A 24,524-nucleotide genomic window follows, 5' to 3' on the forward strand; every position below is an offset into this window, starting at 1 on the left:
AGAGGGATGAATTTATGAACTTATGCAGCAAAGTGGGGTTTCAATGTCAAGAAAGTGTTTCTTTTTAAACTCTTAGGGGCCTATTTATGAAGCCTTGAATTTGTTTGGTCAGAATTTTTGAGGAACAAAAACTTTTAATTTTTCGAGATTTATTATACTGTACTCCAAAGCTGCTAAAAATTAGAATCTGAAAATACTCCAGCTAAAACCTGTCACAGTCATGTAAATGGCAATGGCAGATGGTCCTTTTAACAAATGGAACATGTTTTCTGCCTTCATGATTGTTCAAAGTTGTTGGCTGTTTCACACAGGTTTTTGTTTGATATTCCGACAAATTAGAGTTTTTGGGTTCAACAATTCCAAAAAGTTTCAGGATTCAAATTGTCACACGATTTTGTTGAGACTTTTCTCACACAGATAATCTTCAATTCGAAATTGTCAATAAATTAAGCCAGATCGTGGATGGGAGTTTGGTTGAATTTTTTTTATCTTAATAATCGGAAAAAATCGAGTTTTAATAAACACCCCCCCTAATATTATATATATATATATATATATATATATATTCTTATCTCCATACAGGTATGGATTTGAAGGAGTCATCTTGGCAATCTATGGCATGGATCGTGCCCCTCTGCAATGTCGTGAGTTATCCTGCACTTTTCAGCTACCTCAACAGGTCCTGCAAGAGTTAGATGTTGAGGATGCCAAGCTATATGTGGACTTCTTAGTTTTGGGAGGCTTCTTTCTTGGACTTCGTCTCCTTGCTTATCTAGTATTACGCTATAGGGTTAAATCTGAGAGGTAAACAATGGAAGAGGAAAACCTCACAAATGAATGAGTTTCCAAAAGTTTTCATGGTCAGGTACATCCAAAATATGGATTATAAAATGTGCTGATAGCAAAAACTCTCACAATACATTTACCAATGCATAGCTGGACAAAAGCCTCATCCTCTTCTGGTCCTTTTTTTCTCTTGCTCCATTGCCTCTACTTCTTCTATCAGTGTCTTAAATTTGCACAGATACCACTTTTGCACATAATTTCTATGTCTTTTTTGCTTCCACTTTTTTATTATTGCCATTGTATTCATATGTATATGAATAGTATTATTTCCTGACTGTTAGTTGTGTTCTGTTTCTTCCTCCTCAACAGACAGGAAACTGATTATTTCAACAGTATAAGCAATCTGAAAACTATTACTCCTTTAAGTCTTATTCTGACAATTTTTTGAAGATCATTGTTGATGCACCAAGGAGGTTAAAAACATTGTCCTCTCTCCAGAATGGTTCTTCTATTGGCTGTGCACTAAGAACAATAAACTGCATTCCACAGACACAGCCTTCTCTTGACCAGTCCTGCTATGGCCAGTCGGTATCTCTTATCTTCCTCACTGGTTCAGGCTTCTCCAGATGTAAACGTATATATTCATCTGCTGCTAAAATATTATAGTCCTTCCCTGGAATTTCTGTAGTATTACCTAAGAAAAAAGTAGCACGTCGTCTGTTATCCCTATCCATTGTAAATGTATGTGAATTTGTTGGCTGAATTATTCTTGTTCAAAAAGAAAGTGGCCATATTTTAGTCTTGAAAATTTGCCTGAAGTTTGAACTGCATATTGAAACCACATGGCTGTCATTTTGTTTTAGCAGATGTGTGTTTATGTCTTTTCTGTTGACTTATTCTGAGTACTGCAATTTTATGGCTGTTAGAACCTTTCAACATAAGTGGTATCATACAAAGAAAACACATTCATAGACAATATATACAAGATATCAGTATTACTTTTTTTGCTAGTGCACTGTGGTCAATATGAAGGATCTGGGCATTAAACATGGCCAGAAAATTGCAGAGATTAATCGCCAAGGATATAATATACTTGAGATCAAATGCTGGAGCATTTCCTTCTTAATACCCACAAGGTACATTATTCAAATCACATCCCATGGATGTGTTGGTATAACAACTGTTATTTCTCAGGCCTTATTCCTATATGTAGGCCTAAAGAATGTGATGTTCATTTGCCCACCTTCACTGCTTACTAGGCAATTATCATACTACACTGTATCAATAAGATCGTCTTGTGACTTTAATAAAATTCTACCTACATACATTACATTGAAAAATCAGCCTCCTTCATCCAACATTTTGCCATATTTGCATTTTTATTTAAAGGAACAGTTTGCCCTAAAATTAACTTTTAACTTGAAGTCAAGGCGATGTGTGTGTATTGACTTTATAAAGCCTCACTAATTAAATTTTTGATAAATAAGACCATTAATATTAACAAGGTTACCTCATAATTTACATGATTATAGAGCAATATAAAGTACATGCTGCAATATGTGAGCATATATATAGGAAACAATGCTGCTAAAATGTCTTCCTTAAAATAATTTCTACTTCACTTAGCATAACTGCTTGTTTTCACCCCAATAATGCATGCATAGTTAATGCAATTTCTGTTTCACAGATATTTGCAATATTATTGCAACATTACATTACATAGCATTTTGATTTGCTTTTAAAACTGACTCAGCTAAAGCATCTTTAAAGGGTAAGGCATTTTTTAGTAGCAGTATGCACAAAATGTCGCTGTCTTAAATATATTGATAATGGGTTGAGTGCAGAGGACTCTTGTATTCAGCTAAAGCATCTGACACATACTCCTCCTAAAAATGAATTGTCTGCTGCTTCTCCAAGATGTGTGCATATATATATCTCTGCTGTCTATCTGTAAAATAAAGCATGTTCCTACAGAGTAGAAACTGTGTACCTAAAAAACAGATTTTATAGTGTTTTTGTGAGCACATAGGTATTCAGTGGGTTCATGGATTTCTTACTGAATGAGAGTCTTGATTTACAGCAAGCACAGAGCATGACAATCACTGTACTCACATTCTAAGGTGCCCTTTACTGTTTATTTATTTGTCTAAATACTATTTTATATCAGACATGATCACATAATGCCATGCATGTAAGCTTGTAGATTACTTCATGTATGTGCTCTAAAGACTACTTTGCCTATAAGAATATACTTAATGCATGGTTGTTTCAGCACAGGATAATCCATCATGCACTTATTCAATATTTTGTGTTTTTGTATTAAACACATCAAGGCCTGAAACAAGTCATCATATGCAAACAATGCCTAGGGGTTTCTTCGTTTCATACTATAGAGAAGAAACATCATTAACAGTTTCATGTACAATATTATAGGACACTGTATATTTTTATGGAATCTGGTATTGCTAATCTGCTTTGTTAGTTATAAAGGGAGCCATTTATTTTATTTATTCATTGCTGTAACAATATTTTAATAAAAACATATGCTTCATAAGACCCTTTTAATTTTAACATTGTCATCCTATTTATTGAACCCAGCCTATGTTCAGATATGTGCAATTTACAATCTTATAAGTTGTTTAGCCTTCTTTGCATGCAAATAACAAGCACTGTTTACCTACATTGGTACTACAGAAGACAAATAATACAATGTACAGCATTGTGGATTCTATTGCATATCATATGTGGACCATTGTTTTTACATAGCGAGGACAGAAAAAGCCATCCAGACCCACAAAAGTGTTACAATACTGAGTTTTACGTTTACGAAGGATAACATTACTATGGATAAAATTGCTTATAACTAGGGATGAGCGAAATATTTCACTGAGTTTTACTGCAAATAAAAATCCATATACTCTAACGAACAGTTAAAAAATTGTTTTGTGGTTAAAAAAAAATTTGATTGATGTCACAATCAAATGATTCATTGATTTGCATTTGTATTTGGTGGAAACGGGTCAGAGTTGCCCATCTCTACTCATAACAAATGCATAGATGGTAATTATAATACTGAAGAAGGTTCTTTGCCTCAAAACATTGTGCACTTGCCTTATTGTAAAATAAAAGTGGCTATAAGCCTAACACCTTCCTCAGTTGTGTGGCCCCAAATTCCTATTTCTTGACTAGATGGTTATTGTAATCCATTCAGGGTACAGGCAGAATATTCATTAGATGACTAAAGGTGGCCATTGATGTTAAGATTATTAAAAGGTGTTTTCGTTATCATAAAACCAAGCTTATTTTGAAACAATCGTTTAAATGTACATGGCTGTCCAACTGGCAGCCCGCGGTCCGCGACCCCCCTTGTGGGGCCCCTCACATGGCAGTCTGTCTGCTGTGTCTCTTCCCATGTGTCTCTGCCCTTAAACCTCAAATTCAGACTGTAATCCCCTGTATTGTTCACACATGTAATCCCCCTGCATTGTTCACACATGTAACACCTCTATTGTTCATAGTTACATAGTTACATAGTTAAATTGGATTGAAAAAAAAAACAAAGTCCATCAAGTTGAACCCCTCCAAATGAAAACTCAGCATCCATACACACACCCCTCCCTACTTTCACATAAATTCTATATACCCAGAACCCCCTACGTTGCTTCAGATGAAATTTCTTTTCTTCTAGTCTAAAGTGGTGGCCTCTGGTACAGTGATCCACTTTATGGGTAAAAAGGTCCCCTGCTATTTGTCTATAATGTCCTCTAATGTACTTGCAAAGTGTAATCATGTCCCCTCGCAAGCGCCTTTTTTCCAGAGAAAACAACCCCAACCTTAACAGTCTACCCTCATAATTTAAGTCTTCCATCCTTCTAACCAATTTAGTTGCACGTCTCTGCACTCTCTCCAGCTCATTTAAATCCCTCTTAAGGACTGGAGTCCAAAACTGCACTGCATACTCCAGATGTGTACCATACTCTGCCTGCCCTATGCTCCCTGTGTGTGTCATACTTTGCCTGACCCATGCTTCCTGGGTGTGCTATATTCTGCTTGTCATATGCTCCTTGTGTGTGCCATACTCTGCCTGTCCTATGCTCCTTGCATGTGCCATACTCTGCATGCCATATGCTCCCCGGGTTTGCCATACTCTGCCTACCCCATGCTTCCTGGGTGTGCCAAATTCTGCCTGTCCTATGCTCCTTGTGTGTGCCATACTCTGCCTGCCCTATGCTCCCTGTATGTGTCATACTTTGCCTGGCCCATGCTTCCTGGGTGTGCCATATTCTGCTTGTCTTATGCTCCTTGTGCATGCCATACTCTGTCTGACCTATGTTCCTTGTGTGGGCCATACTCTGCCTATTCTATGCTCCCTGTGTGTGTGTGTGTGTCATACTCTGCCTGCCCTATGCTCCTTGTGTGTGCTACTGTATACTCTGGCTGTGTGTGCATTGCTCTGCCTGTGGAACATAAGCCTGGCATTTGTTCTGGGGGTTTGTTAGCATTTGAAAATTATTGTTAGGGTCCCCTAAGGTGTTTAATCGTGTGCTGGGGGTGGGGGTGCTGTGTTACCCACAGGGTAGGAGGAGGCATATGGATTTAAATTTTTTCACATATTAGTGATAAGTGATATCTCTGAAGTGAGCACCAACCATTTGTTTTTTTTGGTGTACTACCACCATTAATGTGGAAATGGTCTTGTGGTAACACGGGTGTGGTTTAAAGTGGGCATGGTTTAAAAACAGGGACTTGTCAATGCTGGCTTCCATTATTGGCCCTCCACCATGTAGGCTAGAAAAATTCCGGCCCTCTGTACCACAGAAGTTGGACAGCGCTGGTCTAGATGAAGCTAGGTAAACTGTGGATAGCTGTCTGCTTGACCCTGCAAACAATTGGACAATCGATAAATTTTACTGTGACTAGTGATGGACGATTTTGTCCCATTTACCGTGAAATTCCCTTAACGGCAAAAAATTTGCGAAACACATGGAAGTCAATGGCCAGCAAAATAATTTTGACACAAGAACTTTTATATGCGCGCCTATTTAGTCCAAATGCATTAAAGTCAACGGGCGTCCGAATAATCTGACACAAGCCCAAATTTTTTTGATGTGACGGATTTTTCACCTGCGAATTTTCACCACAGTGTCGCACATTTATTCGCTGGCTGTGAAATGTGGAGATTCATTGCAAATTCGCGTCTTCCGAATATATTTGTCCATCACTAACTGTGACCAATGAAAATTCTCAAACCTACCCGACTGACTTTCTGACTGATGTCAGACGACACATCGCTTGATGCATGATAGTTCGGTGCCCACTAACCTCGCGATAATTTGACAGATTTGTAGGGTGGCATAAAAATCGATTGTTAAGGAGAGAAATATCTTAACTTTGGTGACCTTTAGACACAAAGCTAAATGTATTTGAGTGAATGGACTGTCGCTCCAGTCTTAGAGAGTTTTTTTTACAAATAACCTCCCATTCGAGTTTTGAGTACATTCAAATTTATTAGAGTCGAAGGACAGTGAAGAAGCACTTGTTGCACTCTAGTCTTCACTGACTACCACTTTCTGACCTCATGGACTTTCTTTTCTTTTTGTATGAGTTCCAAAATGAAGCATTTACCCAGGACTTGTTATCTAACTGCAGGATCCTGACCTTTCTACAGTGAGAATTAGAGATGTCGCGAACTGTTCGCCGGCGAACTTGTTCGCGCGAACATCGGGTGTTCGCGCTCGCCGGAAGTTCGCGAACGTCGCGCGACGTTCGCCATTTTGGGTTCGCCATTGTTGGCGCTTTTTTTTGCCCTCTCACCCCAGACCAGCAGGTACATGGCAGCCAATCAGGAAGCTCTCCCCTGGACCACTCCCCTTCCCTATAAAAACCGAAGCCCTGCAGCGTTTTTTCACTCTGCCTGTGTGTGCTGAAGAGATAGTGTAGGGAGAGAGCTGCTGCCTGTTAGTGATTTCAGGGACAGTTGAAAGTTTGCTGGCTAGTAATCGTTTTGATACTGCTCTGTTATTGGAGGGACAGAAGTCTGCAGGGGTTTGAGGGACATTTAAGCTTAGGTAGCTTTGCTGGCTAGTAATCTACCTTCTACTGCAGTGCTCTGTATGTAGCTGCTGTGGGCAGCTGTCCTGCTTCTGATCTCATCTGCTGACTGCTGCAATAACAGTAGTCCTTGTAAGGACTGCTTTTATTTATTTTTTTGTTGTTTTACTACTACTACTACTACTACTATAAGAGCCCAGTGCTATTAGTCTAGCAGTGTTGGGGAGTGGGACTGGTGTGCTAATCTGCTGCTCCTAGTAGTTCAGCAGCACCAACTTTAATTTTTTTTTTTAATATTCATTTTTTTTTATTTTACTTTTTTTTATTTTACTACCGCTGTAGTAGTGTATAAGTTGACCTTTTAGGCATTATTTGCCCTGTAGGCATTATTTGCACACTGTTTTCTTCAACCCGCCATCTAGCTGTGTGACCTTGTTCACATTCTGTCTAAATATCCATAATATTACCGTCTCCAGAAAAAACACCGGAGTGACTTTTTTCAAGCAGCCATAATATATTTTACGTAATCCGTATCCACCGCTGTAGTAGTGTATACGTTGACCTTGTAGGCATTATTTGCACACTGTTTTCTTCAACCCGCCATCTAGCTGTGTGACCTTGTTCACATTTTGTCTAAATATTGATAATATTATCGTCTCTAGAAAAACCACTTGATTACTAGCCAGCAAACTTACTATCATCTGTCCCTGAAATCACTAACAGCTCTCCCCCTACACTATCTCTTCCAAGCACACACAGGCAGATTTTTCAGATACATTTTTGCCCTTGATCCCCCTCTGGCATGCCACTGTCCAGGTCGTTGCACCCTTTAAACAACTTTAAAATCATTTTTCTGGCCAGAAATTTTTTTTTTAGATGTTAAAGTTCGCCTTCCCATTGAAGTCTATGGGGTTCGCGAACCGTTCGCGAACCGCTCGCATTTTTGCGCAAGTTCGCGAATATGTTCGCGAACTTTTTTTCCGACGTTCGCTACATCCCTAGGAGAATGACACCCCTTAAGTGCACAGTGGTTTCATCTGTTATGGGTGGCTCTGGGAAACCAATGGCAGAGGCCAACTTCAGATCCTGTGAGTTGGATCCTGATGCAGACTCAAGTACTTATCTAGGCACATGGTTTTAATTTTGTGTACTTCTCCCTCTTGGGCTGCTCTATTTTGCACTGGTCGAATTGAGGATGGGATGAAACCTGACTGAAATAGCTTTCTTATTATAACCTGTAACTGAGGAAGCAGAGTACAAGTACTCCCTCTAGTGGTCACAGTACTTATCTGCTTTAAATGCTTAAGCGATCAGTAAAAAGTTAAAACCACCAACTGGCTTTTGGGGTTCCTACCAAACTTGATAATGGGAAGAGAACCACCCTGAAAATACATAGAATTCAAGCATTAGAGGGTAGACTGGATAACCACAGGGGAAGTTGCTAATGGTACTAAAGCGATGCAACAGTGTTTCATCCAAAATGAAGTTCTCACCAATAATAAGTTGATCACTAATCAATGAATGAGAGGTGATTCTGTTACCCACCAGCTGAGCTGGAAATAACTAAGGCAACAAAATTTCCTGAAAACAAGCTGTGCTGTCAAACTATATCCTATTTATGCCTAAACATGTTCATTAGCTTCTTTTTGTGTTACAATTCTATAACAATTACCATGTTTAGGAGGGCTGTACTCCCAGAAACATGGGGTTTAATATAAAGTTGCTGTAGTAAACCATAGCAACCAATCAGTAGATAGCAATTAATGCTCATCTGGTTCAAAAAAGAATACTGTGATGTTCAAAGAAAAATTATATAATTGCAGCAGACCTATGATTATGATTTTAGAATTATTAATTCAAAAATAAGACATAGGCTGCTCCTCTGCTAATGTTTTTCTTTCGTCAAAATTCTCCTGCATCCCTGGGTACAAAAACTGCATTGGTGACCTTTTTTCAGCTCTGCTGTATGTTTTAATGCAAGCACATACAGTGACGAACAGACGCCATCAGCACTGTATACAACCCATTATCAGTAAATGGTAGAATGAGGTAGATTGCAATCAGGAAAGCCACTGTACATCCACTTTCTCAGGCAACTGAGCTATTGAATAAACAGGTTGTCAGCTAAACCTGGAAGATGCTCAGAGCAAACAAGTCTGTTCTTGTGGAGGTGTGGTTTTCTGTCGTTAATATTTAAACAGTTTAATTGTAGCTACAATATTTGCAGAGCTATATCTAATCTGGTTAGTCAACAGAACAGCTAATGGCTCTTAAAGGGAAGCTATTTATAATTAGGAACTATTTCTTTTCACTCTTATGATAAATGGTACAAAGTTGGTGGTGGTGTGGGGGGGGGTTACTTGTATGCAAAACATTCCTTCTCTGTAGGTTTGCATTTGTGTATGAGATGGGGCAATCAGATTGCTTTTCCCAATAAGGAATTACCCTTCAGCTTCATTTAAACAATATGATCTAAGTAATGATCTATGAGAAATGACCTATGGAGAGTGTTCAACTATTATGGCAGTTTCTGCTAATATACAATTGTAAATTTGCCAAAATGGAATGTTTTTTTTAATACAAGTTTGGGATCTCTTACATGGAAAGCTGTATTCAGAAAGCTCTAAACAGCTTTTTGTTTAAAGGGTAAGGCATTTTTCAGTAGCAGTATGCACAAAATGTCTCGGTCTTAGATATATTGATAATAGGTTGAGTGCAGAGGACCTCTTGTATTTTCATAGAAATCAATAACATGTAGCTTGCTTTAAAGGTGGAGTTGATTTTATCCGTAGTACAATGGCCCACCAGATCCCTTGTGACTGCATCACTCAAAGCTTCACCTTCTTAGCTGCTTGTCACGTTTTTATAGCTACAGAGCCACTTTTAAGTGTTTTAACAGAGGCAATTAATAGTATTGTCTGTGACAGGGTAAATTTTTTTTGGCCTTTTGTAGCCACTACAAAACGCAGGCAAAAGCACTGTCATTGCCCTTTTATGTTCTGAAAAGGAGAATCATTCATGCCCATATACATTCATTGTACATATCCTTTTTTGCTTTCTCTACAGTCTGTATTTTAATGAGCTGTCTGATAATGGTCTGCCTTCACTTCAGTCCCTGGGTGGGGTCCAAAATTTGGTGTCTCTGACCGAGGGAGCGGATGCCTCCCATCACCGGTCTCTGATATTACGGGAGCTCCGGGCTAATGCTGGTGGCTGTAGTAGTCACCTCACATTTCTTCTCAGGGATCTACAGAGTAGTCGTGCACTAGGAACCTGTTTCTCAAGGCACGCCTATTACGTGTGGAGACTGAGGTTAAACACATGCTGAGCCGTATCCAATAAGGGCAGCTCTAAGCCAGTGTTTAAATGTGCATATGTGTCATGCTCCCAATCCAAGGTATTTGCTAACTGCCTTACACACACTTGCTCAAGGTACTATATTAAAATGCTGTTTTTATTCAAAACTACTTGAAAAAATGCACATATAGGTCCCTGAAACCTTCTATTGAAGCTTGAATTTAGGTAACCTCTTAGCAACTTTTGTCTAAAGAAAAAACAAGAGTGAAAATGGGTCTGTATTTACAGTTATTGTACACAGTGTCACTGCCTCCTGATAACTGGAGTAATAAATGGCATACTATTGCACTATAAACATGTCAATCGTTGGCACCTTTCAGCACTGTAATATGTGACATTTGTTATACGCTGTATTATATACGTGGAACAGGGCTATATGTTTTAGTTAGCAGACTTTAAAGTGTTTTCATAGCCACTGGGGGATATTACTTTTACCTCAGCAGAGATATCAATATGGTGGCTTTGTACATGTTGTTAAATAGGCTAATGATTTGGGGGGGGGGGTGACCAGAGTCATATGCATTTTCATGTAGGACTGGGGATGGTTTCTGGACCCTCGAAGTTATGCCACTGGTTCTGAACACAGAATTAGCCATGCATATAAGTTTTACTATATAATGGAAAATAAAAAAGTAATCCCTACTTGTAAAGTATTTTTTTCATTAGTTTTGTTATCTTGCTCATCTAATTTAATATTCAAATCCTTCACAGACCCTGCCCTAGACCCACACCACAGTTTAAAAAGCACCACACAGACATGGGTGCTAAAAATCCATTGGTGGACAGCCCCCCCCCATAAAAGTTAAAAAAATAAAAACATCACTGGTGACCAGCCCCCCCCCCTACAAGTTAAAAAACCCATTGGTGGCCAGGGTCCCCCCTACCCTACAACTATAAAAAAAAAATTGGTGGTCAGGGGCTCCATGGAAATGTAAAAATAAAATTGGTGGCCAGGCCCCCCCATTACAAGTTAAAAAGTCAAGAGGTGGTTGGTAATGGATTATATAAAAAAGGAAAACACTAAACTGGTATGCCTCCAAGAAACTCATTTAGAAGGGAGCAAGATTTTATCCATTTAAAAAAATGGGTCGGCTGGCAATACCATGCCACACATACTACTCACTCCTCAGGGATGTACAAGAGACACTACAAGAGATACGCAAAGACCCATTGGGAAGATTTATATTTGTGCATGGGTACATTGCTAAGCACAAGATAATAATTGCATATCCCCCTCCATACAAGGATGACATAGTGACTCAACTAGCAGAGTTTCAGCATACTCGACTGCAATGGGAGATTACAATACAGTGCTGAACTTTCGAACTAGACAGATGGCACAGAAAGGGCAAAACAACTGAGGAAAACCCCACAAATTTCAAAAACCTGGTAAGCTCCCTGGGAATGGTAGAAGCATGGAGGCATACATATCCAGCAACCCAATTGTACTCCTGTTTTTCAGCCTCACACTTACCCATGTCAAGAATAGACAGGACCTTAGTGACCCACAAAACTTTACCCTTAATAAGCCACATTCACTCGCCACTAGTACTAAACCTAGGTCTATCCAGGACCCCACAACCACTGAGAGGGCCACTTAACTCCATATGACTAAACTTAACCAAACACAGCTAGATCAGACAATAGTACAATTTTCCCGCTAAACCTAATAGGCACAGACTTATTATATGAGACCTTATGTACCTTAGAGGCACTCTCAATGCAAAGATTATTGCCCTAAAAAGACTGAAAGGGCGCAATCCCAAATGGAACTAAGAATGCTGGAAGCGGAGAAAAAGCTGGTGAGCCACCCCACAGCATCATCAATAGAGCAGCTGAAAACTATACAAGAACAATATGCTAAGCTAATGCATGACAAAACGTAGCATAAGCATTTTTTCCAAAGCCAGGGTGTTTGAACAGGGGGAAAGGGCAGGTAAAATACTTGTGTATGTGGCCTCCTTACAATACCCACCTACAACAATTACAGCCTTAAAAAATGCATAAGGTACATTAACTACAGACCCAGACGAGATCAGACACTTATGCAATTCTATTCCTTACTATACTCCTCCCAACTGCCTGAGGAAGTAGGATTTATAGTCACACCTTCTTAGATAGTATTATGTTCCCAGCACTTCCACATGAATATAGACAGTTCTTGGAAGTAGAATTAACAGTGAAAGAAATCACAGCAGCAATAAACTCCTTTCCCATGTGTAAAGCAGCATGGGAAAAGACATACCAAAGTAATTGCCCCTAATCAGTTTGCTATAACCCAACATTGCCTGCCAATCTCAATGTATGAGGCCTCCATAGTCCTGATAGGGAAACCTGGGAAAGACCCCACACTCCCTGAATCATGCAGACCAATCTACCTATTGAATGCAAATGTAAAAATCCTATCAAAAATTCTGGCCTGCAGACTAAAAAGGTCATCACCCTGATGGTCAAGCAAAACCAAACATGATTTATACCTAACAAAACAACAGCCCATAACATCAGAAGATTATTCGTTTACCTATCCCTAAAAACGAATGGGTCAGAAATTAGAGCAGTGGCTGCATTAGACATACTGTAGCAAAGGCTACATACGGGGCACCAACCAGGGTTGTCCCCTGTCCTCACTCTGTTTGCTCTCGCTATAAAACCATTTGCCTAGGCCATAAGAGCCATAAGAGAACAGAACAACCCCCCAGTGACTTCTAATATCCTTATCATTTACAGTAGGGGGTACATTATCCCTTATAATACATGAGTGATACTCAGAGTTCCCTGTATAACTCAGCCTGCAGCCTTGTGCCTTTATATGGTCACTGAACAACCCCTCAGTGACTTCTAATATCCTTATTATTTACAGTAGGGGGTACATTATTCCTTATAATACATGAGTGATACTCAGAGTTCCCTGTGTAACTCAGCCTGCAGCCTTGTGCCTTTATATGGTCACAGAACAACCCCTCAGTGACTTCTAATATCCTTATCATTTACAGTAGGGGGTACATTATCCCTTATAATACATGAGTGAAACTCAGAGTTCCCTGTATAACTCAGCCGGTAGCAGTTCTAGAGGTACCCAAGTTAAGTGCAGCACCGCAGGGCCGGTCTTATCAAGTGTGGGGCTATTTTGGTGGCGACCGTTGCCAGTGCCTGTCTCTGCTTCTCTCCTGCTAACTGTTGCTGTAACCCTGCCTTTTAGTGATGTTGCGGGCCGACCCGAGGCCCGTGGAACCCGCGGGTCGGGCGGGTTCAGGCTGACCCCTGGACAAAATGCACGGGTCGCGGGCGGGTGCGGGTTGAGCTCTTCTGCTGCTCTCCCAGCCGACCAAGTACTGCCGGTTTCTGGCTTCCGGCGCCGGAATATATAGACTTCCACCTGCCCTGCCCCACCTGTGACGTCACTGCGGGGCGGGTCTATAAAAAAGGGGGAGCAGCGGGCCCGGGTTGGGTGCGGGTAGGGAGCGGGCGGGTTAGGGTCGGGTGCGGGCGGGATAGGGTCAGTTGCGGGTCGAGAAATTCTCGACCCGCACATCACTACTGCCTTTGTACCGTATCACTTCCTTGTTTCATTAGCGCTAGCACTTAATGGAACATAGTGGCCCACAACTATTTCATACTATCACAGCCCACTGCCGAAGAATTACAGAAAGAAAAGAGGAGAGATACTTTCTACTTTTTTCAAATTCTCACTCATAACCCTTCATTTTTCCACCCTTCACCATTTAGCTTTACTTTTTTCCCAGATTTCTCTCCTTTCATTCCTTATTCTGCTTCCCCATCTTCACTCCTATTTATTTTGCCCCTTTATTTTTTATTAGATCAGCCTCTCCTTTTTTTTCAATTGTTTTGTCTGCACAGTGCAAAAAAAAAAGGTTAATTGCCTCTTACTGTGGCAGGGAGCATTGCGTTCAGGCACAGCACAGGCAGGCCAGCAATCAGCATAAATATGATCCGCACCTCTCCACACCTATACAGTAGTGTGCTGCAGCTGTCTGTGCTGATGCGGGCGCGCAGAGACAGGGGACTGAAAGGCCATGCTGAAGGCCCTGTTCCTCCGGCTTCCACTGTGAACGCAGCAGCAGCAGAGAACGGAGAGACGTGGGAGGGGCGGAGCCACAGTGGGAGCTAGGACGGAGGAGCAGTCCTAGAGCCCTCCAGATGCATTGAAAGGTACAGTAAATTCTAATAAGTATTATTTCTCAGGAGCTGCCCACTTAAGCAAAATATAGAGCGGCCCTTAGGGCAAATGCTCGCCGACCACACAGATTGCCAGTCCGGGCCTGCACTAAGTCCAGGAGAAAACCTCTCAGATTGTCCATTCGAGGTGGTGGATAGGGATACTGTCATGGGAAAAACATTTTTTTTCAAAATGAATCAGTTAATAGTGCTACTCCAGCAGAATTCTGCACTGAAATTCATTTCTCAAAAGAGCAAACAGATTTTTTTATATTCAATTTTGAAATCTGACATGGGGCTAGACATTTTGTCAATTTCCCAGCTGCCCCTGGTCATGTGACTTGTGCCTGCACTTTAGGAGAGAAATGCTTTCTGGCAGGCTGCTGTTTTTCCTTCTCAATGTAACTGAATGTGTCTCAGTGGGACATGGGTTTTTACTATTGAGTGTTGTTCTTAGATCTACCAGCCAGCTGTTATCTTGTGTTAGGGAGCTGCTATCTGGTTACCTTCCCATTGTTCTTTTGTTTGGCTGCTGGGGGGGGGAAAGGGAGGGGGTGATATCACTCCAACTTGCAGTACAGCAGTAAAGAGTGATTGAAGTTTATCAGAGCACAAGTCACATGACTTGGGGCAGCTGGGAAATTGACAAAATGTCTAGCCCCATGTCAGATTTCAAAACTGAATATAAAAAAATCTGTTTGCTCTTTTGAGAAATGGATTTCAGTGCAGAATTCTGCTGGAGCAGCACTATTAACTGATTCATTTTGAATTTTTTTTTTTCCCATGACAGTATCCCTTTAAATATCTAGGCATAATAGTATCACTACCAATACATAGATACTTGGACTTAAATGTTACTCCTCTACTTAAGATGGTTACAGAAAAGTGCAAAGCATGGGATAGTTTTCCGGTAGTACCAGCTTTAAAGATATACCTGATAAAAATTAACTTTGCCCCGAAAATACTCCACATCCTCTGGCAAGTCCCAGTATGGATTAACAATACATTCTTTACAAAATTAGAATCAATCTTCAAAAAATTCATATGGGGCAAAAGCAGACCCAGACTATCCCTGTCGACACTGACGAGAAGACCAGGTAAAGGGAGGATGACTCTTCCAGATATGCAAACATACTAACTGGCTGCCCAGTTGGCCCATACCCCCACATTTCTATCTGACCAAGTAGATCAACCACTATATAAGCTGTGGAGGGCCCTCACCCCAGGTCAGAGCCAATACAAGCCTTACTAGGCCGTGACTCCTCTACAAATAATGTGATTGCAAACATGTGCAGCAAGATATGGCACAGAGCCCAAACGATAGTAGATGACCAATGCCTACACCCTAGCACCCAATTGAGCTTGGGCATACAAAAATTACACAAGCAGTATTGAGTACAAAATCCAAAGGTAAAATATCCCAGGTGTACATACTATAAATGGATGGGAAGTTGGGAAAAGTCCCACTTGAGTACAAGACCAGTTGGGAAACCGATCTTGAATAACTTACAGAATACCAATGGGAGAGAGCCCTCAAAGCACCCAACCTGTTGTCAGTTTCCCCAAAGTATAGACTCATGCATCTACATGATACATAGAGCCTATTACACGAGGCACAGACTGCACAAGATGTACCCACAGATTTCACCACAATGCCAAAGATGTAATGTCAATGTGGGAACATTAATACATACAGTATGGGAATGCCCGGTGATAACTGAGTTTTGGGAGCAGGTACTAGCAAAACTGTCAACCTGTATGGAATTGGAACTCCGAAGCACCCTAAACTGTGTATTCTGAGTGTTATCCTTGAACTAATCACCCTACACATGGCTAAGATATTCCTGTCACAGGCGCTATTTTTGGCCGTAGACAAATTATCCTGAAGTGGAAACACACCACCCTCCCAGCTACGAGAACTGGGCAACTACTATGTCCAAACAATGTGAGTTAGAAAAGTGCATGTGCACCCAATCTGGTTGAATATAACTCAATATGGATGGTATGGTTAACAAGCAACGAGATTAAGAGGTGGAAGGGAGGTAGGAATCCCAGGGTCCCAAGCTAGGGTTAATAATAATACACATAGATAGGCTGCTCCCCAGTACCTTTGGGTGGCAGACACCGCCCCCCCAGAGAGAAAGAAAGAAATACTTATATGAATCTAAACTACCTATACCAGATGTAATGCTGTATTATGTATAAGAGCAATGTCAATGAGTACAACACTGTTTATAAATGTAAACCCTTGATTATTGTACTTGAATATTTTATGTATGACTTTCTTTTATAAACCTTGCCTGAATGTAAAAAAAAAAAAAAATACAATTAGTGGTCAGGGGCCCCATAGAAAATGTTAAAAAAAAATTGGTGTCCAGGGCACCATTTTACAAGTTAGAAAGTAAAAATTGGTTGTCAGCCCCCCCTACATATTAAAAGAAAAATTGGTGGTCAGGGGCCCCATCATGGGCGTCCACACATAGGGGCAAGTGGGCACTGCCCCCCCCTGGACTTGTACTTCATGCCTATCTTGCCCATGTGCTTCTGTAATGGCACAGCCCGGGACCCTGAGGGAGAAGGCACTTACCCCACCACATGATCATCAGTGTCAGACTGGGACACCAGGGGCCCACCCAAAAACCTTACACCAGGGGCCCACTCTCAGTACTTTTATTCTTCCTCTCCTCACTCAACCTCTATTCTCCTAGTCTCTTTTCTTTACATAATATCATACTATCATCTATTATTCCAACTATTTAGTCTTTTTGTTCTCATAGAAATAAAGAATGACCATGAACTATGCTAAATGTTTAGCAGCATGAGGGCCCACTGATACCTGGGCCCACCGGGAGTTCTCCTGGTATCCCTGTGGGCCAGTCGACACTGACTCTAGGTAATTACACCTGGTGAAAACATTTTTATTATCATACCTCCTTTGTCTTTGTGTTGCCTGTGAAAATGTTATGTGCTGCTCAGACACCATATGACTTCAAGTATTTATATAATGTAAATGATACACTCTGTCCCAAAATCCTACCGCCCTAGGCCTGGGTCTTGGTGGCCTTTCCACAAATCCGGGCCTGTTTGTTATCATCTACTGAAGAGGTTAAATTAGTAGATTCCTCCATAATTCCAGGGAATTTTAGACAACTAAGGTAAAAGAGCATGAGATGATGATTCTAAAACAGAATTTGGTTGCAGATATACATGTAACTGGTTTTCTCTCTAAATATTCAATTTCCATGGCTTCCTTAAACCAACACAGACCATCAGGGCCCTTCTAAACTACGGAGCCGGCCCTTTTCCAAAGGCTCAAAGGGAGGAGTTGTCCGAAGGCCAGTTAGGGTGAGATTTGGGAAGGATGTTTATTGGCTCTCAGTATTACATAGGTTCCTATAAGTCCTAAGGAGAATAGTAGGACTGACACAGTAGTTTTATGTTGTTTCAGTTTCATTGTTAGGAACCAAGGAGAAACAGAACCAATGTGACCAAGTCCTGCTCTATAAGAGCCTTATCCTAACTTCTCTCCCTCCCCCTCTATATGTTATCCCTGCCAAATCCCTAGCCCAATACCCACAATAAAGATACACACAATGACTTTGTGGTTAATCTGTGTAAATCACAGCTTTATTAATAATTAGATAAACTGCGCTTTTTGATCGCAAGGAAGGCAAAAAACCTCTGAGAAGCGAATTTCCTTCACTAGAGGGAAAAATTCCTTCCTGACCCCTTAAAGGCGATCGGATTTGCTCCCACGATCAATGCGCCAAATAGAATCAAGGGAAGCGGGGGGGGGAATATGGTAAGGTAAGGGACTGCGGTGAAAGGATGAGAAAGAGAAGGGAATATGGCAGCATAAACAAGGGCACATTTAAGCCGCACGATGAAAGCTGCATTCCTTTCCATTCCATTGGAGGGATGGAATGAAAAGGAATGCAGGGTCTACCAAGTGGCTTAAAGGAGTTCCTGTGTATAACACCATATTTTGGATAAAGGGGAGGAACCACTGGTGGAACTACAGTGGCTGAAAGCACCACTGGTGAAAGTGGATGAAAGGGGGGCATCACTGGTGGAATACCATAGTTACTGCTGTTTCCTGAGGATGTGGTGTCTATACCGAGGTACATCGGTATTTGGTACCGAGGAAACTGCTGGTGGTGCTGGTATCATTTGCCGAGTTTTTCTGAGGACCACCTGTAAAACCAAACAAGATAACTCAGACTACGTATTTTTTTACCTTAGCAAGGGAAATTCCTGTAAAATCCTTAGATGGGTATGGGACCTGTTATCCAGAATGCTTGGGACCTGGGGTTTTTTGGATAACAGATCTTTCTGTAATTTGGATCTTCATACCTCAAGTCTACTGGAAAATCATGTAAACATTAAATAAACCCAATAGGGTGAATTTGCTTCTAATAACTTTATCTTAGTTTGAATCAAGTACATGAAACTGTTTTATTATTACAGAGAAAAGGGAAATCATTTTTAAAAAAATTGGATTAGCTGAAGTATATGGGAGATGGACTTTCCGTAATTCGGAGCTTTTTGGATAATGGGTTTCCGGATAACGGATCCCACACCTGTAATATTTAGGAGCACATTAAGCACAAATCAGGTGATTAAGCCAAGTGTGGGAAAGAAAAGGATGGATTATATACTGCACCTGAATATCTCTCATTGTTCTTAATCAGTATGGCCTTGTTGATCTTCTCTAGCTCTTTGTAGAGGTGTTTCAGGTGGGCCTTGATGTATCTGTAGTCCTGCCAGAACTCGTTCTTAAGGTGTAATTTCCACCATTTTGTGATCTTCACGCAGTCCTTGGCCATCCACAGATCGTAAAGTGCAAACCTGATGTCAAAGGTGATCTTGTCCCTGATGCACTCGAGATAAGGGCCCGCGAGTGGATCCTCAAAATCCCTGATCTCAAAGATGCCCAGATCAGGCGAGATCCACGGTGCGGGCTAGAAAAATGTAAGAAGCAAGAAAACATTGAGGTCAGGGCACACACTATGCTAAACCCTGTCAAATTTCTGTTTCGTTGTATTTACACAGAAGATATGACATGTTTAGCATTGGGTTAGCCCCTCCTTTAACCCCTTGGATACCTTTCGCAGCAGTCAGAAATTAAAATGAGGAAATTAGCTGTGAGCACCTTTACCTTTTCAAAGCGCCACTGGTAGTATTGCCGGCTACTTGCACTCATGCCCATCTTTGATGTTCCTGTAATATAAAATAGAGATTTGGGAAGGTTAGAGTTAACGTAAAGATGTAAGACCCCCAAATAAACACAATAAAGAGGTAAAAACAGCAGCATATTTTCACCTTATTTAATAAGAACCCTTTTCATTCAGAAACTATGGTTTTAATATGGTTCCAATTAGAAACAAATGCTTACTTATGTATATAGAATGCCCCTCCCCACCAGCTCCCCGTGTCCCCATTGTAAGACAATACCATCCCATTTTATTTGGTCCACAAATCAGCCCATTATTTCTGTCAGGGCCCTACTTTCCTCTGGATCAGCAGTTACACAAAAGGTAGACCTTGATGGACGTGTGTCTTTTTTCAGCCTCATCTACTGTGTAATACATATTACAGATGGGAACAGTGCCGCCATTAGAAATCACGCGGCCCCATACAACAAAATTTTTGTTGCCCCCTGGGCCCCGCCCCACCCCAGATACCACCCACTCCACATCACAGTTAAAAGACCACACAGACATCAGCGCTAAAAAAAGTAACCCCCCCACACAAGTTATAAAATGCTATTATAAGTTAAAAAAAAAAACTTTGGCGCCAGGGCCCCCCATAAAAGAATTTTTAAAAAAGCATTGGTTCCAGGGCCCCCCCTACAAGTTAAAAAAGTTGTGGCCCCAAAAAATATTTAAAAAAAAAACATTGGTGGCAGGGGCCTATAGAATATTAAAATAAGACATTGGTGGCCAGGGGATTTAAAAAAATAAAACACAAATTGGTGTTGAGTAGATTTGAACTCATGGCTTCAGGACTTCAACGTCGCCTCTTTTCGTGACTTTGGTATTTTCGCCGATTCGTGACTTCGGCTTCGGCTGTTTTTGTGACTTCGGGTCCTTTGGCTGCTTGGCTTTTTGGCACTTCCGCATTTCGGCTGTTCGGAACTTGAAAAATGGCCGCACAGCTCGGGCGCTCTCAGGGGGGGCCTGGCGCGTTCAAAAGTGCAGCACTGCTAGGCCCCCCTTCATGCCCGAGACACTTGTCCCCCCTGTCCCCCCCCTGATGGCGGCCCTGGATGGGAAAATGCAGGATCCTTACCTGAATCCAAATAACCCACAATGGGTTGGGCAAGTTGTTCTTCTGCTCCTGATGAACGTTGATAGTCTTTAAAAAGACTTTTGTGTTTCTTCTTTATCTCCTTCTGCTCCTGGGAATCGCTGAGAATCACTGAGAATCGCTGAGAATCACTAGGAATCACTGGGAATCACTGGGAATCGCTCGTATTTCACTTCATGGGGAGAGAAAGAGAGAGAGAAGAGATTGTGAACAGAACTCTCTCTGCCATATATATATATCTGTATATACTGGATTTCCCTTAATAGCTCAATACTGCTCTACTGAATATGGTTGTGCCTTATAAATAACCAGTAACACCAATCAGCAGCAACTTTAATAGAATGAAGGAGCTGATTGGGAGACACAGAATTGATTGGTGCAATCAAAGGCCCTAGACACCCCTGCTAACTAAGGTTGGGTCCTGGTGACAAAATGCACAAACTAATAGTTAAATGAACACTTGGAATCACTCTCATTCATTTCTTTGCCAATTGCTTTCACCAGGGCTCAATTAAATTGAATTTAGAAATGAACGGTGTGATCATTTGGGAGTGAGCATTTGGTTGGCCATACACTGAACTGGAAATCACATGGGATCAAAACATCCCAAATCCCCCTCTGTGCCATTGCTGTAAAGCTGTATGTTACTGGCAGGCTATAATAGGTGCAGAAGAAACTGGTTCCCATTAGAGGCCCAGGTGAGTAATGGGCCCACTGGGGCTTTTCATAACCAGTCAAGCTCTGCTCATTGCCCCTGCACCCATAACACAAGGCACCCTAATTCTAGGCTTGTGCTACTTGTCTTTCTTCTCAGGTCCTCCCTTACCCATCATCTACTCTAATGTTGAGGCCACCAGGATGAGTGATGAGTGGGACAGTTGGCCAATGGCAGTTGGAAAAATGGCAGTTGACAGTTACAGCTAAAGAGCAGCAGAGTAAATGGTCTAAACACTTCAAAAGCTGTAACAAGTAAACAAGAAATACCAAACATACTATATTCTATAACTACAGGCCACAGGGGGTGCTGGGAATTGTAGTTAAGGCACAGCTAGATAAGCACAGGATTAGAGTTGGTGGGACAGCAAGTTCTCATGTTGTCTCACTCCCCTTAGCAATGGCACACAGGCAGATTTTGGGTACTTTGGCACCCACAAGTTTTAGTAGTTTGGGAAGGGGCAGGGCTACCACCAGAAACCATTTTCAACGCCCCTCATTGATTCTCCCCTTCCATGTAGTTGTACCCCTTTGTACCCTCTGATGGCTTATAACCAAAAATGCCCCCCCCCCTTTTCCAATGAAATTGGAAAAGATGGAACTGGAAAGACAAACTGACATCTCCAATGGACAATTTCATAACAAGCACCTTCCCAGACAATTACAATAGCAGGCAATAGTGGGGCAATTTTGGGAGCTTTGGCTCTAGACTAAAGTCCGGACTGGGATTTAAAATGGGCCTGGCATTTGAGACACACAGAGGGACTCACAGCCCCCAAGCAGCCCAATAAATAGTGACTGTCTATGGCATCTTACAGCAGCCCCTTTGGCATTTGCCAGAACCCACAGATTGCCAGTCCGGGCCTGGCTCTAGTCCCCGCACTACTATAAATCATTGAAGCCACACTGCCCAAACTATCCCCTTGTATCATTGACTTTAGTCCCCCCCATAAAGTCTGTTCCACTTACCTCTGAATCCAGAAATTAAATACTGGTCACTTGTGCCTGAGCTGTTGTCACCTTCCCTGGCAGCTTTCAGCCAATCAGTGCTGAGCTGGGAGTGATGTCATCCTCAAGTAAGGCATGATATACCAGTAATTGGCAGCCAATCACATCAGTCACACACATGTGCATTTGTGAAAATACAACAAATAGACATCAAACATAAGCAGTCATAGAACCAGGGCCACCATCAGAACTCACTGGTCCCTGACTGGACTCTCCCATGCCCAGTTCAGTATTATTCTGTTGGGAATATGTTTTTTCACTCAGCTCTTTATGTTTGAATTGGAATAGTTCTTGTTTCAAATGTTCTACCTCCCTAGCATCCAGGCAGAGTCTTAAATAGACATAGAAAGGCATAGTATCCCTTGACGCTTGCAGCCTATTGCCACAGCCTATTGTTACTTGTCTATAGAGACTGAGACTAGAGCTGCACCCAACAAATATGCTTTAGTAGGGTGCAGCAGACCCAGCAAGGGCCTAAACATTCCCAGTATGCCGTGCACCTTAACCTTTCTTAATTTAAAAACTAAATTTATAGGCACCAGAGGGCCGCCCCCCAAAACCTGCCGCCTTAGGCACAGGCCCTCGGGTGCCTTAATATAAATACGCCCCTGTCCTCTCCAAGAGATAACACGGCACCTACATCAGTAGCAGTTTCTGGAAACCGCAGATATTTTGTATGTACAATACTGTAGCAGGTGCTGAGGAAGGCATCCACCTTCTAATTAAATCTGACAAGGACAGTCAAAGTAAACTTTATTGTAATCTCAGCAGTATACGGATACACAGTGAGATGAAACGACGTGGCTCCAGCTAGTACATATCACAAAAGGGCACATAGAATACACAATAAATATTTAAACATTTGAAATGTGCAATATATTGGCAGATATTGGATATATACACGTGTAAACCTTTAGAATTGTGAAAATAAATTAACAGTTCACAAAGTTCAGTTCACAGTTCAGGTGTGTGGAATGTAGTGGGAGGGCAGGCAGTGAGTTGAGGATTCTCATAGCTTGTGGAAAAAAGATTTCAAGCAGCCTGGTTGTTCGGGCTTTAATGCTGCGACTGTTTAATGCTGCAGTGTTTGCATGCAGTGCTTCCTTTTATGAGGACTGAGAGAAAAACACATTAATTGTTGCATAATATTTCCACACATTCCCTCTCTCACACACACACACACATCATAATAGAGGATATTCTGTTGCCATATGTAAAAAAATGGACCACCAAAATGGTGTAAATTCAGTGAAATGTATTATGCATTAAATATTGGTGGGACCACAAAAAGTTGTATAACATATGGAAATACTTAAAATGACTCTATGTAAAATGGAGGCATCACTGTATGTATCTAGTTGTAACAAGAACTCTAGAGGGAATAACTTTCTAGAAATCTCTGGCTAGTAATTTTGTTAAGAAAGTAGAAAATACCAAGTGTTGTCCTGGCAAACAAGGAGTTTGTGTCACTAACAGAATGGCAATGCTATACATGTGCAACAGTTACTACTCGAAATATTTATAGAAAAGCTGTTGTTAGGTTTGTGTGGAAACCAAAATGTGGGTACAAGTAATTTGTGTAATATGTTTTCTTCCTTGCGCCCCCTGGAAAATTTTCTGCAAACGTCCATGGGCCCCATAGATTATTAATATTGGTGGCCAGGGGCCTATAGAGGATTCAAATAATACATTGGTGGCTAGGGGTTTAATAAGATAAAAAAATAAATTGGTATTCAGTGAAACTTACCTTAGGTTCTTCCTTATTGTCCTCTGCAATGGCAGCTTCTTCAGTTTTTTTCTGCTCTTTTTGCGGCTTCAGTTTCAGCTCTTTTCGTGGCTTTGGCTCCATTTGTGGCTTCGGGTCTTTGGCACTTTAGGCCTTCAGGTTCCGCTCACACTCTGAAAAGAGGGGCTGGCTAATTCTGAAAGTGCAGCACAGATGTGGCTCCCTTTAGGCTCAGTCCTAGTACAGCTGGGCCCCCCTGTTGCTAGTATTAGTGAGGAAAAACTAAGATAGGATATCTCTTTGACATTGTATGCAAGTTTATTATTCAATGCGCTAGGCCATGTGGCTGGTTACAGTACATACAGACCAATCCAAAGTATTTTTGACATTGTCATAT

At 41.3% G+C, this 24,524-nt stretch overlaps 1 protein-coding gene across 1 annotated transcript in view; it reads left to right on the forward strand.

The window, feature by feature from the left end:
• LOC121396432 (ATP-binding cassette sub-family G member 4-like) overlaps positions 1 to 3,357 on the forward strand; it is a 52,695-nt gene extending 49,338 nt beyond the window's left edge. The window contains exon 15 of the mRNA XM_041571328.1: positions 583 to 3,357. Within this exon, the coding sequence (XP_041427262.1) occupies positions 583 to 808 (226 nt within the window). The 3' untranslated portion in view covers positions 809 to 3,357. The remainder of the gene's footprint in view (positions 1 to 582) is intronic.
• The last annotated feature ends 21,167 nt before the right edge of the window (positions 3,358 to 24,524 follow it).

Source organism: Xenopus laevis, chromosome 7S (genome assembly GCF_017654675.1).
Source record: "Xenopus laevis strain J_2021 chromosome 7S, Xenopus_laevis_v10.1, whole genome shotgun sequence".
Lineage (NCBI taxonomy): Eukaryota > Metazoa > Chordata > Amphibia > Anura > Pipidae > Xenopus > Xenopus laevis.